Source organism: Corapipo altera, unplaced genomic scaffold (genome assembly GCF_003945725.1).
Source record: "Corapipo altera isolate COAL_440 unplaced genomic scaffold, ASM394572v1 56, whole genome shotgun sequence".
NCBI classification, from domain to species: Eukaryota; Metazoa; Chordata; class Aves; order Passeriformes; family Pipridae; genus Corapipo; species Corapipo altera.
Window position 1 is genome coordinate 5,237,329 of NW_020884896.1, and position 21,064 is coordinate 5,258,392.

General features: G+C 41.4%; 1 protein-coding gene across 1 annotated transcript in view; it reads left to right on the forward strand.

The window, feature by feature from the left end:
- Nucleotides 1-21,064, forward strand: part of ARMH3 (armadillo-like helical domain containing 3) — a 123,582-nt gene continuing 102,518 nt past the window's right edge. Inside the window, exons 1-13 of the mRNA XM_027648133.1 lie at nucleotides 1-768; nucleotides 4,813-4,924; nucleotides 5,393-5,449; nucleotides 5,580-5,726; nucleotides 7,536-7,643; nucleotides 8,764-8,856; nucleotides 9,719-9,793; nucleotides 10,461-10,547; nucleotides 15,307-15,363; nucleotides 16,083-16,126; nucleotides 17,645-17,705; nucleotides 18,622-18,668; nucleotides 19,328-19,403. Coding sequence (XP_027503934.1) covers nucleotides 4,823-4,924; nucleotides 5,393-5,449; nucleotides 5,580-5,726; nucleotides 7,536-7,643; nucleotides 8,764-8,856; nucleotides 9,719-9,793; nucleotides 10,461-10,547; nucleotides 15,307-15,363; nucleotides 16,083-16,126; nucleotides 17,645-17,705; nucleotides 18,622-18,668; nucleotides 19,328-19,403 — 954 coding nt within the window. The 5' untranslated portion in view covers nucleotides 1-768; nucleotides 4,813-4,822. The remainder of the gene's footprint in view (nucleotides 769-4,812; nucleotides 4,925-5,392; nucleotides 5,450-5,579; nucleotides 5,727-7,535; nucleotides 7,644-8,763; nucleotides 8,857-9,718; nucleotides 9,794-10,460; nucleotides 10,548-15,306; nucleotides 15,364-16,082; nucleotides 16,127-17,644; nucleotides 17,706-18,621; nucleotides 18,669-19,327; nucleotides 19,404-21,064) is intronic.

Sequence of the window (21,064 nt, forward strand, 5' to 3'; positions counted from 1 at the left end):
AGTGTTATTGTTTCCCTTGTTGGTGGGTTGAGCACCTTTCAGTTGTAAAGGAAAGCACAGTCAAAGCAGTTTTCATTGCAGTGAACAATATACAAATGAAGTTGTAAAGAATGGATGCAATACAAAAGCAGTGTGGATGTACTAGCACAAACCGCAACCGCCAACGCAAGAGTTGAAGAATTGGTGGAGAATAAGCTGCAAAACAGCTTATAGCAGAAATTTGGCCATGATGATTGCTAAAGCCTTGATGAAATCTAATCCAATGTGTTCTTCTTCTCTCTGTTTTCACTTGTGGTCTTCCAGGCTGCTACTGGGTGCTTCTGAGGGTTTTAATACAGGAGCTTGAACTGGGTCCAGGCACTCTCTGTGAATCAGGATTCATGAACTTTTGCACTGGGTACAGGTCGTCTGTTGCTTCCAGGGATGAATGAGTGCTGGAACCTGTGTTTTAACTGCCTATTGCTCATGTCTGGTATTTACTCTGCAGATTCATCACGTGGATTAAGTGCAAGCTTTTCCTGGTACTTCAGTGAGGAATTTATTGAGTATACGGCTTATAACACATTGCTTTGAAAGCTGTACATTAACTTTGAGACAGGGGTTTATCCCAGCCTCTTGCACGATTGAGGTATTTTTTGAACAACAACTTTAGACTTGAGTGACGTACCTGCAGAACATCTTGAAAGGCAAAGCATCATCATGCTGAGTCCCAAGAGCATACACTCAGGGAGCGAGGAGGCAATTAGTAGCCTTGAAATATTTGAAAAAGTGAGTCCGATCTTAGTAGCTCTGGCAAGTCAAGGGATATTGGATTCTAAAAGGAAAAGTATCTCAGTTCTTATTCAGAGTCTTTATAAATATTGATTGAGGTTTGGGGCTTTGACAGTGACAAACTAATACAGATCACATCATTTGCACAGCCTTTTTCAGATAGGATTTGCCAAGTAAGTCAGTGTGTGAAAATACCGTTTTCTGTCGTCTGTATTCTTTTTGCCTAGCCAAGAAGTGTTACAATATATTTTTTGAGGAGTCACACTGAAAAAAAAACTTATTCACGTTTGATTGTATATGGGTGTTGTGTATGTGCATCTCTAATCTTGAAAACTTATAGGTTTGTTAACCAAGGCAATTAAATGCAAAGTGCTGTGCTTGATGGGCTGCATGCAAGATTACACAACTTAAAAGTTTTGGATCCTGATGTCATTATGGTGTAGATGTGCATTAGTGCTATCCTTTCTATGGTATTTTTTGCTATTAAAAGGTGGTCTATGGAATACTAATAAGTCTGTACAGGAGCTGAATGAAAAAAACTGTGGAACATCCACAGCCTTCAGTGTGCATAAGTCTGAGTAAATCTCAGACTCAAAATGTCAGCTTCATTTTTCCTGTGGCTACTCTAACGAAAAGCTAACACAGTTGTGTTCACTGGAATGTCATATGTTTGGTTGGAATCTCTGTTACGAGTTCTGGAATGAAACAGGAAGGAGGTGGATGGTTGGACGTGCTCATCCCTTCCTGACTTCATCAGCTGATCTCAGGGTTGATGAGAGATAAAGCAAGAGTCTGCCTGAACTTCTGTCTGCCATGGCTTTTATCTTCCTGCCTTTTGAGCTGCCAAGACTCGTGTTCTGTTGAGTTTTCTTTTAGTTCAGATGAAGCATCTTGTATCTTCTGCTGCACAGCAAAGTACTTGTTGTTCTAAAAATCCCCATGTGTGTGCTTTTCTTGGCCCTGAGGGCTAGTTCTCCCATGTAGTCAGTGAATACAGCAGGATTCACTTAGCAGCATGTGTTAATGGGAATGACCTATTGACAGAATAAATTATGTTTGAACCTAAAATGTGGAAAACTCACTGATGCTTTTTAAATGTGATGTTTAAAGGAAAATTGTTAACTATATTCAGTGTCATAACGTTTTCATAAGCATCGCAGCATCCGGATAATTTGACACCTCTACAACATATTTATAAATGTTTTGTGCATTTCACTGTTGTTTTCTGCAGCTGCCTGGAAGGTCTCCATTAGTGAAATGCAGTTTTCTGTTTGTCTTTATGACATCTAGAAAATGTAATTGCATAAAGTGAAAAGAAAAAGCCATTTGTATGGCCTGATCATCATAGGTCATGAAACAAACACAACCTAATAAAGCATTGGCATGGAAGGCGACTTTTACTTTTCTCTCCTTGCTCCTTCATATGCTCATTTGTAGAATAGCAAATTAAAGTCAAGAATATTATTTAATCCTTGCCTCTAGCATTGTTTTTATATGTACTCTGTGCACCTTTGGTTGAGAGAATGTGAATCCCAAGTCCTGTGCTGGCAGACTAGAATTTTCACATGATCATGCGATTCCTCTGATGCTCACCCAGCATCAAACCTTTGTGTCCTGAGGGACTTAGATTTTTCTGTCTTTCTGGAAATGTAGGAGAAGGGTTAAAACACAGCTCTGAAAGTCCAGGGACTAAGCAGAGCATATTGATCCCCTCCCATTCACGTACACATTTCATGTGAGAACGCTGACCTAGAAGCACTGAGAGTTAGTTTATTAGTTTTGACATTGGGATTCGTTAGCTGTAATTCAATTAGAAGCACACTGATGGATGTGTTTGTATGCTGGGGCTGGCAGCTACTCTAGGTTCAGAAACTTAGAATTCTAGTAGGAAAATTGTTTTGTGCAATCTTGGGTAGGATTCGTATTGCTAGGCTAAAAGTGACATCGCACTTGATTTGGTTTTTAATAGGTTTCTCTCTGTTTCCAATTATGTTTCTAATTAGAATAATGTCTTATTTCCCATGACAGTTTAAAAATAATGCAAAGTCTGTGAAAGAGAAGCTATCAAGATGATTGAAAAATGTTTTCCTTTTCGTTTGTTGGTCGGAAACCTTTTTCCATCTTAATTGGATACATAGACCTACCAGGCTACAGGAGTAATTTTGGTGTTTACAGAATGTTATGGTGCAGTAGTTGCTTTCTTCTGTCAATGTGTCTCGGGGCTGTTTCCATTCTCACCCCAGCACACACACCATCCCATAACCAGCCAGCTGTGCATATTCCCTTTCTAGTGAGAAGACAGAACACCTCTCTGCCTTTCTGTGTAAATTTTGGCTTTTCAGGTGTGAGGTCTGCTCTTCTGTCTTACCCTTTCCCATCCAGGCAAAGCTTCTTCCCTTCACACCTGAGGTAGTGTCTTTTGCAGCAGCATTGTTTCTCCTAAAAATGTTTTTCTGCCACTTAGAGCCAAGATTTATGCCTCAAAGGATGGATGTTTGAATAACTGACTCGGGGAGCCTGAGAGACCTAGTTGAGAACATAGTTGTAGCTTAAGTCAAATAAAAGCTGTCTGCAGTGGAAAGAACATGAATGAGATCTGGAACTGGTATTCAGTAGTTGCCGGAACTTGGCCTTTGAGGGAAAGACAGATCTAAACCCACTGTGGTTGTGGAAGGGGTTCAGGCAGTCTGGGATTGAGTCTACATCCCAAGCTGTCTCCATGGCTGCCAGCTCTGGGGTCTTAGATTTGACAGCAGTGAACTTACCTCGCTATGCATAATTTATCATGGCTGAGTGCAACTGCCACAAGACCCTGCCCATGTTTTTCAGGAGCATGACTGAAGTCAAGTGTATGGTATGCTGCTGCCATGTGTGTAATTACCTTTGGAGGGATGGGAGAAAGGTTGGGAGCTCAGGGATATGAGAAGGGATGTCATTCCCTTTCTGCTAAGTACCTCTGACATCCTGCAGTGATAGAGGAGGTTAGGACTGTGCCAGAGGTGTGGTGCTTGCCAGGAAAATCTGTGATTGCAGATAGATATGTATTTGCAAGGTCAGAGTGGTACTGTGCTTTGTAAATCAGACACAAAGTTGAGAATACATGGCAAGTCATGTGTTCTGACTCTCAGCCCCTGGAGAGGGTTGTCTGTCATAGAAGGCTGAGGACCACAGCTATGGGTGTTACTTTGTGTAACGGCTCATTTTGTAATAATGGTACTTCCTTTTTTCTTTTTTTTTAATAGTATAATCTGTAAGACACCAATTAATGACAGTAAAACCTCCTTCTGTTTTTAGAAAACCCTTTGCTGTCAAATGAATCATGAAATTCATCTGGTTTAAAAAAAAAAATAAATCCCTGCAAAGCTTGTCCCCAGTGTTCTTCCATTCTCTTCTGAAAACTGAACCACATGGGATGCTTTAGAGGCTGGGGTTCCTCTCTGGCTTGATTTGCAGAGCAGCTGCCGCAGATAAGAGATGCCAAGATGCAGAGGTAGGGATGAATAAGGGTGGCAGGAGTGTTTTAGGGAGGCTTTCCTAGTGTTGGATGCCACCTCAGAGTGCAAAAGCCAAATTTGAAGTGCTTTGGTAAGAAGCAAATTAAGCAGGTAAGAGAAGACTTTTTCAAACAGTTTCAGGAGTTTTTAGTCACCAAATGCCCTTGAGGCTTGAACAGCATCAAAAAGGACCTGGGTATCCATTTGATATCAAGTATCACAATTCCTCCAAAGAGATTAAAAAATATGTAATTTTTTAGATATAAACTGCATTGCTCTGGATCATGAATCAGTTTCTAGCAGAGAAGAATTAAGAAAATTTATCCATAAGGAGCTTATTCTATTTCTACCTGTGTCTGGACTTTTGCAAATGTCTTTGAAATGGGATATAGGACTAGATGGGTCCTTTGATCTGATTTCTTATCTGGTATAGTTATAAAGCCCCTACTTGCAGCTTGTCAGAAAGTCTCATGGTTAAGGCAGGGCAGATATGCCTTGAAGAAAAGTTCAAGTTTTCTGAACCCTTTTTGTCTGTTCTTACCTTCAGGGTATACAGCATGGCCCAAACAGAGAAGAAAGGTGGACTGCTCCGGAAATCTTCAGCCTCCAAGAAGCCATTGAAAGAGAAAGTTGTGTTGATGTATGATGAGATTTTTACGGTAAGGAGTTGAGCATCTCTTCTTCTAAAGTGCTGTGTTAAGTTTTCTTGGTTTAGTTTGTGCTGAGGATTCTTTACATGGGATTTGTGTCCCAAGGTAAGGCCTACACAGTGTAGGCACACGCTTCAGACTCTCCTGCTGTCATACAGAGCTCTGTATTCTGCTCTCTTGATGTCATCTTGTCCTGTTGTTTACCAGAACCATTTGTGATCTGTGGGAAGCCATGGCTTTTCCAGTATTTCTCAAAAAACATCTCAGTAAATAAACAGAGGCATCCCAATTGAGAGCTACTTTCGTTGGTCCTTCTGTTTCTGGGAATCTGTGTAGCCAGAATTCTGCACTGTGAGACTGCTTGGTCATCCAGTGGGGTGATGTTGACTCTGAACTACCCATGATAATGATTTTCTTTAAATTCTGTCTGAATTATTTTTTCTTATTTGCCCTCATGGCTGTTCCTTTTCCTTTCAGACAGAGGACCCCAGTAAATGCAACCCTCGGTTTTGGGAGGAGCTATTTCTCATGAAGGTAACCAAATTTGAACATCCTCTGATTTACTGCTGCTGTTCTGCCAGTGGCAGACTGTCAGTGCAAGGACTTGTGTTTCTAAGGTGTCAGCGAGGGTGTAACATGCATGAACTGCTTCTTAACCTGACAGGTCAACCTGGAGTATCTGGAAGGCAAGCTGGAGGCTTTGGATGGGGAAGAGTTAATGAAGATAAAAGATAACATCAACTGCTTGTTTCAGCACTGCATCCAGGCCCTGGGTGAGGAGCACCCAATCAGAGTGGTCAATGCATTACAGGTACTGCTGGGAGACAGGCAATGCTGTCTTTTCCTTCTGATGAGGCAATATATTTGCTGCTCATTTCTTTGCTTCTGAGGAGAAGTGATGTCTACAGAACAGTTGCTACTTACTGCCTGTGGAGGTTACAAACATTCACAGTCTCTTTACTCTTTGCAGAGCAATAGCTTGTTTCAGAATTCAGGAGGATCTGGCAGTGAAGAGACAAGGGGGCTTGTGCACACTGTAGGCTGTCAATTTGAGATCTCAAGAGTGCTTACTCTGTGTAGCTTTGTTATTCTACTTTCACCTGTTCTCACTCATTTCAGCTGCATTTTTGAATTTCTGTATGGGTTGAAAAGTAAATAAACCTCTGGAGAAGTTAGTGTGAAATTTATACAGGAAACTGTCCCAGCTGGACACTTCCTAATTGGAAACTGTGAAGAATTGTCACCCAGAATTAACAGCCGTTTTCCTGCAGGTTTTTCCTTACTAAAGTTCTGCTGTCCCATGTCTCATATGGGAGACTCCCCTCCTCAGTCTTGATGTTTGATGTTACTAGTTCAAAAGCTGATTCTTACGGTTTGATGAATGCATTTGCTTCTCTCAGCTATAGGAGTACAGGGTATGAATGTCAGGTTTGAAGAAGTTATCTGTAGTAGACATTGGACAGACAGTGAGCTGGGAAAAATTGGTGTAAAACACAATATTTACACCTCTGACATACAGTCTTGCATTGTTTTATTATTATTTTCAGAATTAGTTTGAAAGGATGCTGCTAAATATTGTAGTTATAGCTACGCAGACAGCTTAGCCCAACCTTGAATTCCCCAACTTTTATCCAGACTCTTGGAAAAAGTTAGGGCAGGGCTAAGTCTAGAATACTGCTGTGTGTGTGTAAACTGGAGTGAGGCAACATGTCCTGAGCTTGAGTTAGGAGAGTGTTCCCTTAATCAGAGTTTGATCTGGAAAGTGATCCTGAAGCCAAAACTTATTTAAGCAATCATTTCTTGAGAATGATTTTGATGGCCAAGGGTTTGTTTAGCCCAATATCTTGTCTCTCACAGTAACAAAAAAAAGGATGTCTACCTTATCCTTTTTCTTCTGTATAGTTCCAGACGTGTGCTAATTCCTTCAGGGCTACTTGTCTCCAACTTTACATCTTCTGAAACTAATTACTTCTCACAGGTGAATTTAAGCTGGGATCTAAAACTGCAGTGGCTATATTGCTGCTCATTCCTCTCTTCGCAGGCCTGAGAGGTGCCTGATGACAAAAGTCACCACAGACATTTCCCTCTCTTGGGGCAAATTAGTCATGTCCATAAATTTTCCAGGGTGTCTGTTGGAAGCATGGTGTGCTGATACCTTTGTGTTGCCAGCGATCTCCAAGAACTTGGTACGATGCAGTAATCCAGTGCCTGCAACAAGAAACATGAAGGAGGGAGTTAGGAAAGCTTAAGCTGCCTAATGGCCTTGGAGACATTTCTTTTGGTGTGTTTGTTCGCTTTTTTGTTGCTGTTGACAAAGAGACAGTTTACTGGTCAGGCTTAGTTATAGCACTGTGGTAACCAAACAGAAATTTATACTCAAAGAGAAAAACTATGATCAAATACATTCTTCTCCAATTTTTTTGAGTCTTCAGCATCCAAGATCTTCCTTAGAAGCAATAGAGGTGAAGGAGAGGTCAGACAAAATGTATGGCTTCCAGGCTGCTGGTATTAATTTTGATATCTGTGCTTTGCCAGTGCCAGGAGAGCATCATGCTGCAGGTTTTGCTACTGAGTTGGACCTGTTGCCTTACATCTTACATTCTGTTTTTTCCCTTTGCAGACTTTGTGTGCATTAATTCGGGGTGTCCATCAGAAGAACAAATCCACTTCTGGCTTTGACATCATCAACATGCTTGTGGGTTTTGATAAGGCAGAGCTGTGTATGAAGGTGAGACCCTGGTAATGTAGAGGAACAGTTTGCACAGCAACTGTGTTGCAGGGGCAGTGATTTGTAGACACATGTGCCTACCAAGGTGCAACTTTGGAGGGAGATATTCCAGCCATTTACTAAAACCAACTGTTCTGGAGTTCTTTACCTGCTGGTAGCACAAAGACACTTGGGCTCCCTCAGTTTGTTAGTAATATAATAGAATAAATATTCTTTTCCTTTAGTTCTACGCTGTGCAGTCACTCAGAAATTAAGAAATCTTAAAGCCAGAAAAGGCTGCCACAAGCCATTAGTACCTAGTATTGAACCTCATACCTTGTACTTAGTTTTTGTCTGATAGTCATATCCTGTGTTCTCACATTCCATCAGCACGTGTACTGCTTTAAAATTATTTGATGCTCTTCACTGTAAAGATGTTGAGTTTGGGAACTGATGAAGTAATCAGTGATGAAGCTGAATCCTTTTTGTGTCTTTCATCTCTCTACAACAGTGGCAATTTTTCTGCTCTATACAAATTGCAGTACACTGTGGAAAATATTAAGTAGTAATTTACCTATCAGAAATACATTTTTCCATTAAGAAAACTGTATTACCTGTAACTTAGTATTTGAAAAACAGTGTTGATGAATATCTGTAAAACAGTTATATAGGATCTATTTTTAATCATAAATTATATATGTACTGTTAATTGGAAGTGTGCTGCTTACAAAAAAAGTCTTTATTCCTATAAGTAAAATGGAATATAGAAAAAACAAAGCAGTGATATTACTGTCTTGCAAACAAAAAGGAAAATCGTATTTTGTAGAGCTCAGAATTACATTGTGAATAAAATAATTTGTTCTATGTGTACAAAAATCTCATGTATCTAGAGAAAACTCTTGGAAAATGATCACAGTGTTATGCCTGTAGTCATTAAAATGTAGTTAACACAAAACAGTGTTGAGAAACAATAGTGTGAATATGGCCTGTGTAGCAGTAATAATGGCTCAATTACTGATTGTGGAATAACATGGCTTTATATTGGTGCTCTTGTATTTGAATCTTTCAAAAAGTTGTTTATAAAAAATATTTCAAATAATTTAAAATACTGCTTTTAAATAATGTGACCGTTGTTCTTCAGAATCTGATGGAGAGCTTGGACTCACTCCTTTGTGCTGAAGGTTCTGAAAGTCTCAAAAGCTTGTGTCTGAAGCTACTTCTCTGCTTGGTGACTGTAAGTAAATACCAGCTGTATAATAACTTCAGGGGTTATATGAGCCACATCTTGAGGGATGGAACTGTCTCAAAACCTGAGCAGAAGGCTGCAGTGTGAAGCTTAAGAAGGGCAAAGAAATTGTGAATGAGAACAAGGGTCAGTCCAGGATATGCATCATGGCTCTAACCACAATGCCAATGCAGACTAGAATCCTGTAAGATAGGTGCCTGGGGCAAAAGGGGAGAGGCAGGAGGAAGCATCAGCTGGATTCACAGGTGTGGGGTTTTTTTAGGGAAAAAGATATTTAAGAAGTCTCAGATAAATGGAAAAAATGGGAGAGGGGTTGAGGAAAGACAAAGTGTGGAGTAGACAAGAATGGTGAGAATGTGAAGAATGAGGAAGTTGTAGTACATGGCCACTCATCAGCTCTTGGACATGGTCAAACGTGAACTATTTTGACTGTGATAAGAGGTAATTGAGTGTGGAGGAGGTCTTCACTGCCCTCTTCATGATGGGGAGAGTTCTCAGTGGAACGTATGTGACCTGTTTTTCATTTTCTGCCTCCTGTGCAGAATGTGCAACAGCTGATGGCTGTTGTTGTACAGCTGTGTAAGATACCAATGTGTGGGGGAAAGGGGGAGCTCTTAGAACGTGGGTTGTGCTTCTTGCCAGAGGGAGGGGTGGGATGCAGGACATATTTCTTTTATTTCATGTCTAACTCTATTGATGGTCACACCTTGACTTGCTGACTAAGTGTGAGATTCTGGATAAATGTGTCCATCTGGGAGTAGAACTCTTGTGCTCCTGGTGTGTGCCAGAGGCAGCTGCAGCATCAGTGGGAGGCTTCGTGTGGGATTTTAAACCTTGTGTTTGTTCTCAGGTGACGGATAACATTAGTCAGAACACCATCCTGGAGTATGTGATGATTAACAGCATATTTGAAGCTATTTTACAGGTAAGCATTCTTCCTTCACTGCAGGGGCTCTTATTCCATAGTGAGAGCTTTCAGTGATGTATTTGCTTTTCAGCTTTAAGCAGCACAGCTCACTGGCACTGTTGTTACTTCCATTCATAACTCAGTCATATATATTTCTTTTAATGTTGTCTCCTCTGTACTCTAGTCTGCTGTTTTTAGTCACTACTGAGTATTTATTTTCACTTGAGACATTTCTGCACAGATAGAAACTGAACAGATTTCTGGGCTAATTTAGCAGAGAATTTCTGTATCAGAGAAACTTTCTTTCAAAAGGCAGTGGGGATATATCAAGGTTTTTTCTGCTCTTTGATAAATTATGATTTTTAGAAGTGGAACGGAGCTTGGGGAAATCCAGAAAACTTGCACAAGTAACGTTGGTGATTCAGTGAGATACTGTCCAGTGCTGTTGAGAAATGTATTTGCCCTTTATGTCCTGAAAGCCTGTGTTCATTCTTTCTGTGATAAATAAGCTTCTCTGTGTGCATAACTTCCTGGAGATGCTGACAATCCCTTGACCTTAAGTACCCTTTTTCAGATAGGACATAATTTGCTCTTACACATACATTTCATGGGTATGCACTTTCTGAGAGTCACTGCAAGCTTCCTGAAGCAGGCCTGAACAGACCAGTGTGATTGTTTATTCCAGATCCTGTCCAGCCCACTGAGTCGCAGGGAACATGGCTATGATGCTGTTGTCCTTCTGGCCTTGCTGGTCAACTACAGAAAGTATGAGGTAGGTGTTCTTCTGGATAACAGAAACATTACTTCTCTCAACTTTATTAATTTAGGCTGGATTATTATTAAGGCAGCACACAGTACAGTTTTTAGCACTGCACACTGTAACATTTATCAGGACATCAGCGCGGAGCTGCAGAAGCTTTGCAAGGCGGTCCTGTTATGCTGTGTTTGTCTCTGATGTACATCTATAATCAAATGTGTACGATATTCCTACAGCTCATTATGCACCAGCATGAAAGAAAATACCTAGGGAATTTGCATTTTCTTCGTAGAAACATTCTGAGGAAGGTCCTTTTGGAAGAGTTACTGTTGTGCCAAACCAGCGTGTTTGCCTCTGTGTGTGTGTGAGTGTGCAGTTATACATATTCTCCAAAGTTAAACGGGCTGTCAGTCATCTTGGGCTTCAGACTGAATTTGTGATTCAGAACCTGACTAGCAGACTGAAAGAGCACAGATTCCCAGAAGAGATGGTGAAGCTGTGACCAAAGAATGAACTGAAACATCACAGCTAGTATTTCCAAGAGAAGTCTCTCTCTGTCTCTTTGACGGATTCCTCTTTGAGGAACTTAATTCATCTTCCTTTTTCTAAACCAGTTGTACTGCTTTGTGATGTATTCCCATTTTTTCCTGCTATTCATCACCTTGAAAAAAAAACCATTTTGACTGTTGGAAAAACACCTGCTGTTGGCTTTTCTTTGCATGAGGCATGATGCTTTAATGGTCAGTTGTTTTTTGTTTTCCCAAACAGGAATACCTTAATATACAAATGGGAAAGTTCTGGAATGCCCCTTCTTGAACTGAATTACTAGGAGGGACAGGCTTCAAAACCTACCTGTTTTTATAATGGATCTTGTTTTGAATTATGAATAGATCTAGAGAATATGCAAAGACAGAAGCTATACTTGGTGTCAAAGTAATGCCTGTCAATTCCTCATTCCTATCAGTGTTGTCAGAATCGTGAATTACAGGTTCTGTTCAGCAATCTGTGCTGTGGTAGCATGGAACAGGAACATGGAGTTTGATTTCATTTTATGGCTATGAGGGAAAACTGTTGGCAATAACGTGACTAAGGGTACTGATGAGGGCATGCTGGAAAGACCAGAGGTGTCTTTGCAAAGTTCAGACCAAAAGGTGGAGAGCTGTGTAGTCCCATCCCTGAGGTATGGAGCCCTGTGGAATACAACTTATGTCCTTCCTAAGGTAGAATGCAGTGAGTACATGAGACTTGTCCTCTGCTCTTTGCTGTAGCTTTCTGTGGAGTATTGAGTTGGAGTTGAGTGCTTTGGAGAACACTGTCCTAGATGTCTTGAAACTTGGCACTCAAAGGAAATTGTGATCCTTAAAAGGTACAATTCAGCTGAAGCAGATGTGTGGCAAGGGAAACTTCAGCTTGAGCAGTTTATCTGGCAAGGTTGAAAGAAACTCCCAGAAAGGTTTTATGTGACAATTGCCCAACACTGCCCTTTGTAGCAGTGCTGCAAGCAAAGCCTGTAGCAATGCAGTCAGACTCTTTCTCCTTAAGTACGGTAGCTGCTTTCATTTGCTGTTCTTTGGCCTTTAGAATCATTCTGGTGGTTGCCTGGTTGTCAATGTATTGTAGCACACTTTTATGCCTCAAATGCTTTGAAATTTTCTTTTTAGCTAACTGTGCTGCAGCTGATAGGTTCTCTTTTTGTCTGAACTCCATCGGTTGCTAATTAGCCAACTGATTTTGTGTGTGTCTTTAGTGTGAATACCAGTGTGTTTTGCATCAGAATGTTCTTTCATATTTTTGGGATGTGAATTTTGTAGTCTTCTCTCAAATTGTCTGGCAGCATGGAGTGTATCCAACAGCTCTTTGTGTCTGGTTATGTGCACTTGCCTCTCCTTGGTATAGACTACTGCAGGTGCTGAAGAGACACAACACTGGAGAGTTGGAAAGTTCATGGGGTTTTTTGTTTTTATTAAAAAAAAGATCTTGAAATTATTTTAAACAAATCTCTTTAACAAAAAGAGTAATTACTCAAGCTTCAGTTCCCTGCAGAATGACCTGCTGAATCATCTCTAATGAGTGTTCAGCGAAAGCTCTTGTGAGGAGTGATTGGGTGGACTCTGGCCTTCGTTTCTGTTACAGATGTGAAGATAAGTTAAGCACCTAAGTAGGGATTATACATGATTATCTTGGTTTTTTTCTGCTTTCTTTACCTACCTAAAATTTACTTCTCATAGATTTGTGTTGAAGGTCTCAGAGATGTGTTTGGGGGCATGGAGGAGATATCGCTCTCTCTGCCAGACTTGTGTACTTTCCCATATAATACTCACTTTGTATAGCATGTCTCACCTGAGGATTACTTTAAAAATGACCTGGTAATGATCCCTCTGCAGCTTTATTTCTATGAGATTGTTGGCATCTAGTGATGGGTGGTTCATGGAGGACATCTCAAGTATTCCCAGATTCCAGGAGTTTGTGTCTGTATGTCATGACTGACAAGAAGATCTCAATGCTATTTTTTTTTTGTTACCTGATGGCAGTGATAGGAAAAGACCTGTGCTGTCTGAAGAGCTCAGAATCATATTTTTGAGTTCTTTCTGTCTGCAGGTAGAGGCAGAAACTATTTCTAAAATTGTAACTCCTTCACTGACAATTTGAAGCTTTCAAAATGTGTATTAAATGCTTTCCGAGGCTGTTGCATGTCTGTGCATGTTGTGGAGTGGCAGGTGTAATTTTGACTTTTCACATTTCTGCTGATTCCTGGTGAGAGGGGAACTGAACTCTGAAACAGCAGGATTAGAACAGGAAAGCAGGCAGGGAGTATGGGGTGGGTTTGGTTGTGGTGCTTGTACAACTTGCAGGTTGCTGGCGCTCATCATAGATGTGCAGACTAGTGCTCATGGACTGTACCTGGAGCTGTGGGCTCTCAAGGAGGAGCATGAGCAAACTGCATGTCCTGTGGGGAGCATTGGAAAGGTTCCCATCACACTGGTACAGACTTGCATACCAGTGCAGTAGAGACTGCCTTGTCCCACACACCCCATACGGTGCGTGAAATACACTGAAATCTGCCTGCTGCTTGAGGAGTTAGGGAAGCCTAGAAGGAGGCATGAAATGTGTCAGGGGAATGGAATACTTCAGAGAGGAATTACTAAAAAGACTTCTGCAGGTGTGGAAGTGACAACTGAAAAGACAGAGGGCAGAGATCCGTAGCAAGCTGGGCCGGCTTCATGACCCTCTCTGCTGTGCACTGCTGGCATCTTGCTGTCAAGAGGCAGGAGGCATGGAGCATGCATCTTGGAAAGTCAAGGACAGTGGGAGTGTGAAGAATTGTTCACAGGCTGGAGATGACAAGGAACAACCCACTCTCCCTCCCTCTCTGTTGATGGGACTGAGTGTATGACTAGGTGTCAGGTCAGCCTGATGGTGTTGGTCAGTGTAGTATCTCCCTGTTTGCTTATTCCCACATCTGGGAATTTGGGTAACCCTGCAGCCTCTAATCCAGGGTAGCCAGGGACCACTGCCTGGAAAAGCCCCATCACTTTTATTGGTCATGAGTCACAGGCTGGCCTCTTCTGTGCACGAACTGTTGTGTGGGAAGTTTCTCCCTGTTGAATGACTGAAATCAGCAAAACTAAGGTATATTTACAAGGATGGATTTTAATCCATATTTAATTATGACTTTATGATGTTTGCTTCTGCTCCACAGATGCTGACTAAATTTAATTTCTGAAGGGGAGCATGGTTGTAGAGAGAGGACCCCATATTGTTACTCCATAGGAGCCTTTACTCCAGCCTCAAGGAAATGTCTTTGCATGGTTCATGCACAGCTGGGTTCTGTATGAGTTTTGTGTCTTTTTCTGAGGCAGCAGCAGGGCTGGGTGCTGCTGGAGGCAGCTCAGAGGCTGACTGAGCTTTGAACTGTTCTGATCAATTTCTTTTCTGATCCAAAGAGAAAGACTGATCCTCCCAAAGCACCAGATAGCTGAGAGTGGTGTTTTCTGATCAGCCTTATTTTTAACTTGCTGTCAAGCAACTGATGCGTGTTTTGTGTTTTATTCTTCCCATCACTTTGGGTTTACTACACAGACTGAGACTTTTCTTCCGTATCTTGGTTTGAAATCAACTTTTTCTAGTTTTGCACTGACACATATAAACCAGGAAAAACAAATGTGCATTGCTAATCTAAAATGCTTCCTAAATTATTAGCATTTATCTTTATAGATAGAGTCTGCATGCTTTGTTCAACTAAGTTCAAGGAATTTATATTCTCCAGAGACTTCCAGCTCTCAGTGGTGTAAACAAAGTGTTGATCTCTAACCCAGCAGCAGATGAGTCTCTAACATTGCCTTCCTGGGTCCTCCTTCCTTTAAGCAATCTTTGCAAGGTGTTGCAGAAGGGAGATAGCAGAACGCTGATGTTCCATCGCAGCTTCACTGCCTGTTCCTGCTGCATAACAGTGTGTGTGTCACAGATAACAGGCTTGCAGGACAGCTGCTCCACTTTCAAGACTGACAGATGAGCTCGCAGAGGAGCAGAAATTCCCGTTCTCAATAAAGTCGGGAGACTGCCTGGCTGAGCCAGTAGGAGAAGGTGTCCCAGGCACAGCAGCCTTAGCATGTGCTGTGACTCCTGTGTCTTTGTGTGTATTCTACTTTACAGGACAGGAGAGAGATTCTTCCCAGGTGGTTGGGTAAACTTGAAAAGATAATAGTGGTTTTTTTCCTGAAGGCTGAACTTACAAGCAATTTTCTTTCTTCCTTCCCCCCCCCATGCTGAGCAGTCAGTGAATCCCTACATTGTGAAGCTCTCCATCGTGGATGATGAGGCCACGCTCAATGTGAGTACTTGACTTGATTCCTCTGTGCTGCTGGGGATGCTCTTTCATGTGTGGTGTTAGTGGAATGAATGCAAGCACAGTGTATTGTAGAAATCAGGTCTAGGAACAGTACTACTCTGAGAAACACCAGTACAGGGGTTGTTCAGCCCTAACTGTACTCTTGCAATGGGTTAGGGCGCTCATGATTTAGACAGTTTGATCACCAGTAAATGGTGGGGGTGGTTAAAAAGCTAGGTAGCTAGAAACATGCTTAAAATTGATCTGCTATACATTTATGAACTGTCTATACACTATTTGCTGTCACATGCCAAAGAGGTACACGGTGGCATATGCCAGAGATCTCATTTCCATGTCACCCGATTTTACAAGTCCACAAGTCAATTCTTGTAGCTCAGTGGAGGCTTGTACTTGAGTCAAAAGTCCTGCAACGTATTTTGGGTTGTAGTCTTAAGTTTTGTAACCTGACCTGGATAAAAAGTGACAGCACACTGAGCTATGGAGGTCTGGACTTGGAAGCTGTTCTTTAGGCATGAAGTAAAAAGCAAGCTCCGTGCTAACTAAAGGGTGATTCTGAGTTAATTCTTCTGAGGAAGATGATTCTGAGGAAATTCTTCATAGCATGCTAGGTTATCTGGGGGGGCAGCATTGCTATGTGTGTTCAGTGTGTGATTTCCTCCCTTGAGATTTGTAATGTGAAGTTTTTTTAACACTTTTTTCAGGGAATGGGACTTGTAATTGCCCAGGCTTTATCGGAATATAACAGGTAAAACCTAATTGTGTCTTGTTTTTCAGTACAGGATAGTTGCTGTACATTTTCACAAACATTTTTTTGTGTGTTGAAGCACTTGTTTATCAGTTAATAGGCTTGATGCACCCAGAGAGGCAGGGAATAGTCCTATGCTTTAGGATACTTTGGCTCAGTTGTTGCTGTCATTGCAAGAGTGAATCCATCTCTACCAGCTGGGCTGATGTGCTTCAGGAGGGATCTTGCTCTAGGGGAAGATATCTGTTGTATGTTTTTATTGTCATGGATTTTACCTCTCTATGAACCTTGTGTAAAATCTTAGTCCCAAAGGAAAAGATCAATGATTTGCTGAGAACTTCTCTGTTAGAAAATGGATTTAACTGAAACACTATCTAAAACAAACAAACAAATGTATCCAGGCCTGTCCACGTGCCAGATCAGAGGTGATTAGGGGCATGCATGTGCTTCCAAATGGTGGAAAGCAGTCACTGCTGTTGAAGAAAGAGCCAGAAAGTCAGCAGCAGGGTAGCATGTTCTCAGCTTCATATGCAGCAGCTCAAAATGTGTACATTTTCCCAAGAGGAAAGTCCTTCAGAAAAATTTAGAACTTACAGCAATTTTACCGGAGGAACACATAACATTATTTTGTGCAGTGGGATTCTCAAAGTATCCAGAAAAATGTTTTAATTCCTTTGGAAGTCTGCTGTTGTAGTTATGCAAGTGACTTGCAAGATCAGCAAATCATGTATGTAACAGAGTAAATTATCAGAGTAAAGCAGAAAAAGCTCACTCACCCAACTTCCTTCATTGTGACAAAAGCTGTCTCAGACCATGACCTGTTTTGCTTAGCTCAGTGCTTTCTTTCCTCCTTTTCCAAATATTTGGAATTGCTTACTTTGCATATTACGTTGTGTGTGATGAGATTCCTATATGACAGACACAGTAAATGACCATGTAAACTTTTCTAATGCATTTGAATGCCAAATGTAGCAACGTAGCTTAAATCTGAGGTATCCAACCTATACCTTGACTTCAGTTCCAGTCTCTTCACTTGCTCCAGGAATGTGGGATCAGGCAAGACCAGGCCGTGAACTATAATGGTCTGTGTGGTTTCTGCTGGCCCTAGGGTGGCCAACTCTGATTTGATCTGTAGCAGATGATTGAAATGAAACTGTTCTGTGGTTACTGACTGTTGCTTCATGTGCCTTATTACTGTTTTTCCAGTGCAGGACAAAATTTCCTAAGTCACTGGAGTCCTTTCCTTCAGTGTTAGCCCAGGCTGCCCATGTCCTGTGTAACACCACAAGCATTGTTCAACTCTCACATCTTTCAGCAAACCCATTTCAACTCTACAGAATTTACAAATATTTTAATACCCTTAGCATCTTTTGTGAGTTCTTGAAAAAGGCTTGTGAATGTTGAAGCTTCTTCCATCCTGTATACTTATCAGATAAGACTATCTTACAGTGGTTTAGGTAAAATAACCTTAGTTCCATGTATAACTCTGAAACTTCATCCTTATTTCTTTTTGTTCAGGCAATACAAAGATAAGGAAGAGGAGCATCAGACTGGTTTCTTCTCAGCCCTAACTAATATGGTAAGGAAGCAGTGTTTTTTCTACTCTTAAAATAGGTGTTTTCATGCAAGTTCAGCAGGAGGGCATTTCTGTAAACTGTGAGTTTGGGATGTGGGTTCTGCAGGCATGGATTGAACGTATCCAAACCAAATACAACTGAAATGGCTGTATTCTGAGGACTGTGTTGTTGTCTGGCTGGGAAAGCTCTTTCAAAGGACGAGATCTCTATTCTGGTGTTGATAATTGAAATCGTTTTCCTGCATCTTTGTCATTCTAGTTGATTTTAAAAATCACTTAAAAAACCCTTTTAATCAGTTTTTTAAACTTCTTAATCACTTTTAAACAGCTACTTGTTTTTTTAAAAAAGTTACTGCTCTGCTGATGTGACCTAGAACAGAGTGGCACAGTCTGTACTGTCAATAGCTTTAGAGGTTGTGTTCCTTTACGGTCTTGTTTCTCAAGTCTGGGTGTACTGAGTGACCATGGGGTAAACTTGGATTCCACAGTGGGCACTGTCTACATTTTTGGAGGGCTACCCTTCAAAGACAATTGTGAATTTCTTCCTTGTGAAGAGTATCTACTGTTACCCTTGTTCAGTTTGGCCTTGCTTTCATCTGACATTTAATTGTAGTCTGAGATCTAACTGACAGGAAAATTTCCTTTAAGTAAGGATAGTTCACTGTTAACAGCTGTCTGTCAGGAGTGACTTGGGTGAAACTGCTACCACTCTGGGGCAAGCAGATAGGAAAGGATGGCAGACTAATCCAGGCTGGGATCCAAGGTCCAGTCCTTTTTTTTCCTTTTTTTGTGATTTGACAGGTGAAGAATTGGTCAGTGACAGGACTGCAAAATCAAATCTGTTTGTATCCATGTATTCTCTCTTGTTGTCTAATAGCTTTCCCGAATTCCTGCTGTGCAATGCTCTCTCTTTCCATAGGTGGGCAGCATGTTCATAGCAGATGCTGATGAAAAGATCTCGGTCCAGTAAGTGCACAAATGTTAGTTACACAATGAGCTGGTCGGCGTGATCCACTCTGTCATGGAGCTGTTCTAATGTCACACAGCAAACAACAGGGGCTGTGTGACATTAGACAGGTTCTCTTGTCACTAAAATAGTACCACACCACTGCAAACTGGATTCTCCCTTCAGTGGGAAGGGTGCAGCAGGAGGAGCCGCAGCTGAATTGCTTGTAATGAAGTCTATAAAAAAAAAATGCAGTGGTTTTTATGGGGCATTTATAACATATAATAGGCATGTTGGAGGTGGCACATGGGAAGTGATAATTCATGTACTCTTCTCCCCACCAAAATATTTTCTAAATCAAGGGGGCAGGTGATAAATATGAGGGGTTTTGGTATCTGCAGGACCCTCTGGCCTTAAAACAAAGGAAAGCACTGTTTGAGAAACGAGGGACACCTTCAACAGGAAGGGAACAAAGTCTGTAGTTGAGCTCTAAAAATAGCTATTTTTATGCATTGTTGAATACTACTAATAATTGGAATACAATACAACTGGATTGCAGAGGCAGAGTTTTCTGTAGCTAAAAAAACATTTTCTTTTTTCAGATAGGCCCTGCTTCTGAACAACTTGGGTTCTGGTATTCTGATCACTAACTGTGCCTTTGTCTGTATCCTTCCCACAGAACGAATGAAGCAATCCTTCTGGCCCTCTATGAAGCTGTTCACTTAAACCGGAATTTCATCACAGTTCTGGCACAGGTGAGTTTCAGTGGAATGTTTCCCCATTTCTTTGTAGTGCATGTGTTTGAAATTAGAGAGTCAGAAATGGAATTGGTGAAAAGATGTACGTCCCTGCATACTTGTCATAGGATCAGCATGAAAGATCAGACTCAGGCCAGGGACTGAGAAGCATTTTAGGAAATGCTTCCTCAGTAGAGTTTTGAGGTCACAGTTCATGTTGGAATTATTCGTTTTTCCCACTAAATGGGAAGGGCTGCATGGAGTCCCTTCTGTACTCTATTGATACTGCACTTAGTGGGAGGATGGAGTGAGTGAACTAGTAGGGATAAGGTAGCTGCAGCTCTTAGAGCAAATCACACTTTTGTTAAGTTAGTATTGAGAGAAAGAGACTGATTCAGCTCCAAACTTGGATGAATTGTCCTGTATGGGTGTGCACAGACTGTGTGATGTTGTTTGTTTTGCCCAGCCTGTTTTGCTTGGGAACCTGTTGCCAGACAGGACACTTGTCCTTGTGCTGTTTATGGTGGAGAAACAGCTATGACAGCCTTCTGAGCAGCAGTGGGCTGCTCCATACCTCTGATCACAAAGCTCTGGATGCTTTCCTAAACACTATGTGAGTTTGCAAAGGTGGTTGTTGCTGGAAGGCAGAAAATGAGCCCGTCTGATCTGGTGATCGGGCTACGGCTGACTGCAAAAGTAGCGTGATGTGTTTAGGTAAACCTTCAGGTTTAGGCTTTTAATTTTGGTTTCTAGGTATTGGTATTAATCTGTGAGAAAAACATCAGCAAAACAGTTAGCACCTTTCCCCAGTTATTTCAGGTCCTCAAAGAGCAACCATACATCACAGGCTAGACACTTGGCATGATGGAGGAGACCTTTGAGGACTCCTGACAGTAGTGGTGATGGAAGAGGTCTGATAAGCAGATCTGCAGCCTCTGAAGAAAGCTTCTGTTTCATGGACGGTTAATTTGCTGAGGTTCCCTGCCTGTCTTTTCCCAGGTTATTCATTCTTACCACTTGTGAGAGATTTCTGCTCTTTCAGTTCTGTGTAGTACCAACTCAGGCCTTTCTGTGGTCAAGATATTCCTGAGGGAAGAGAGACCTTTGGCAGGGAAAAGAGTAGGGCAGAAAAAGATCACATAGAGTAAAAGCTCTTAAAAATAAAAGGATAGACTAGTTATTTGTGAAAGTAATAGCTGAAGCAGCCACTGATCAGTGGGTTTAATTGATGTGGAGGCCTGATGATCTTGGGTGGATTGTCTGTAATCCTTCATTTAAGAGAGGGCAAGGTAGGTCATGTCATATTGGAAAAACCTCTTAAAAGCTGATGAATGCTCTTGCCTAAGTTGGTGCCCATTGCTTGGCACTGCATGAATGGCTCCCTGCTGCTGTGTGACACATGGGAAGAGCAGGGATTCAGTTGTGTGGATGTATGGAGCAGTAAGGTTTCCATGTGCTCACCAGCCGTGGGTGCTCAGGTTTGCTGCTGGGTGGCACTCTTGTCTCTCAACTACCAGTTACTGTTCGGGATAAAGAAGGAAAACTCCCAAAATCTGTGGAAGCAAACCTGGCTTATGTAAGACTTACAGTGAAAAATTGTGTTTTAAAGTTTAAGTTAAGACCTGTAGTGATGTAAAATTGTCTTTGAGTTGTAGTATGTGTGTCCGTGCTTCCCATAA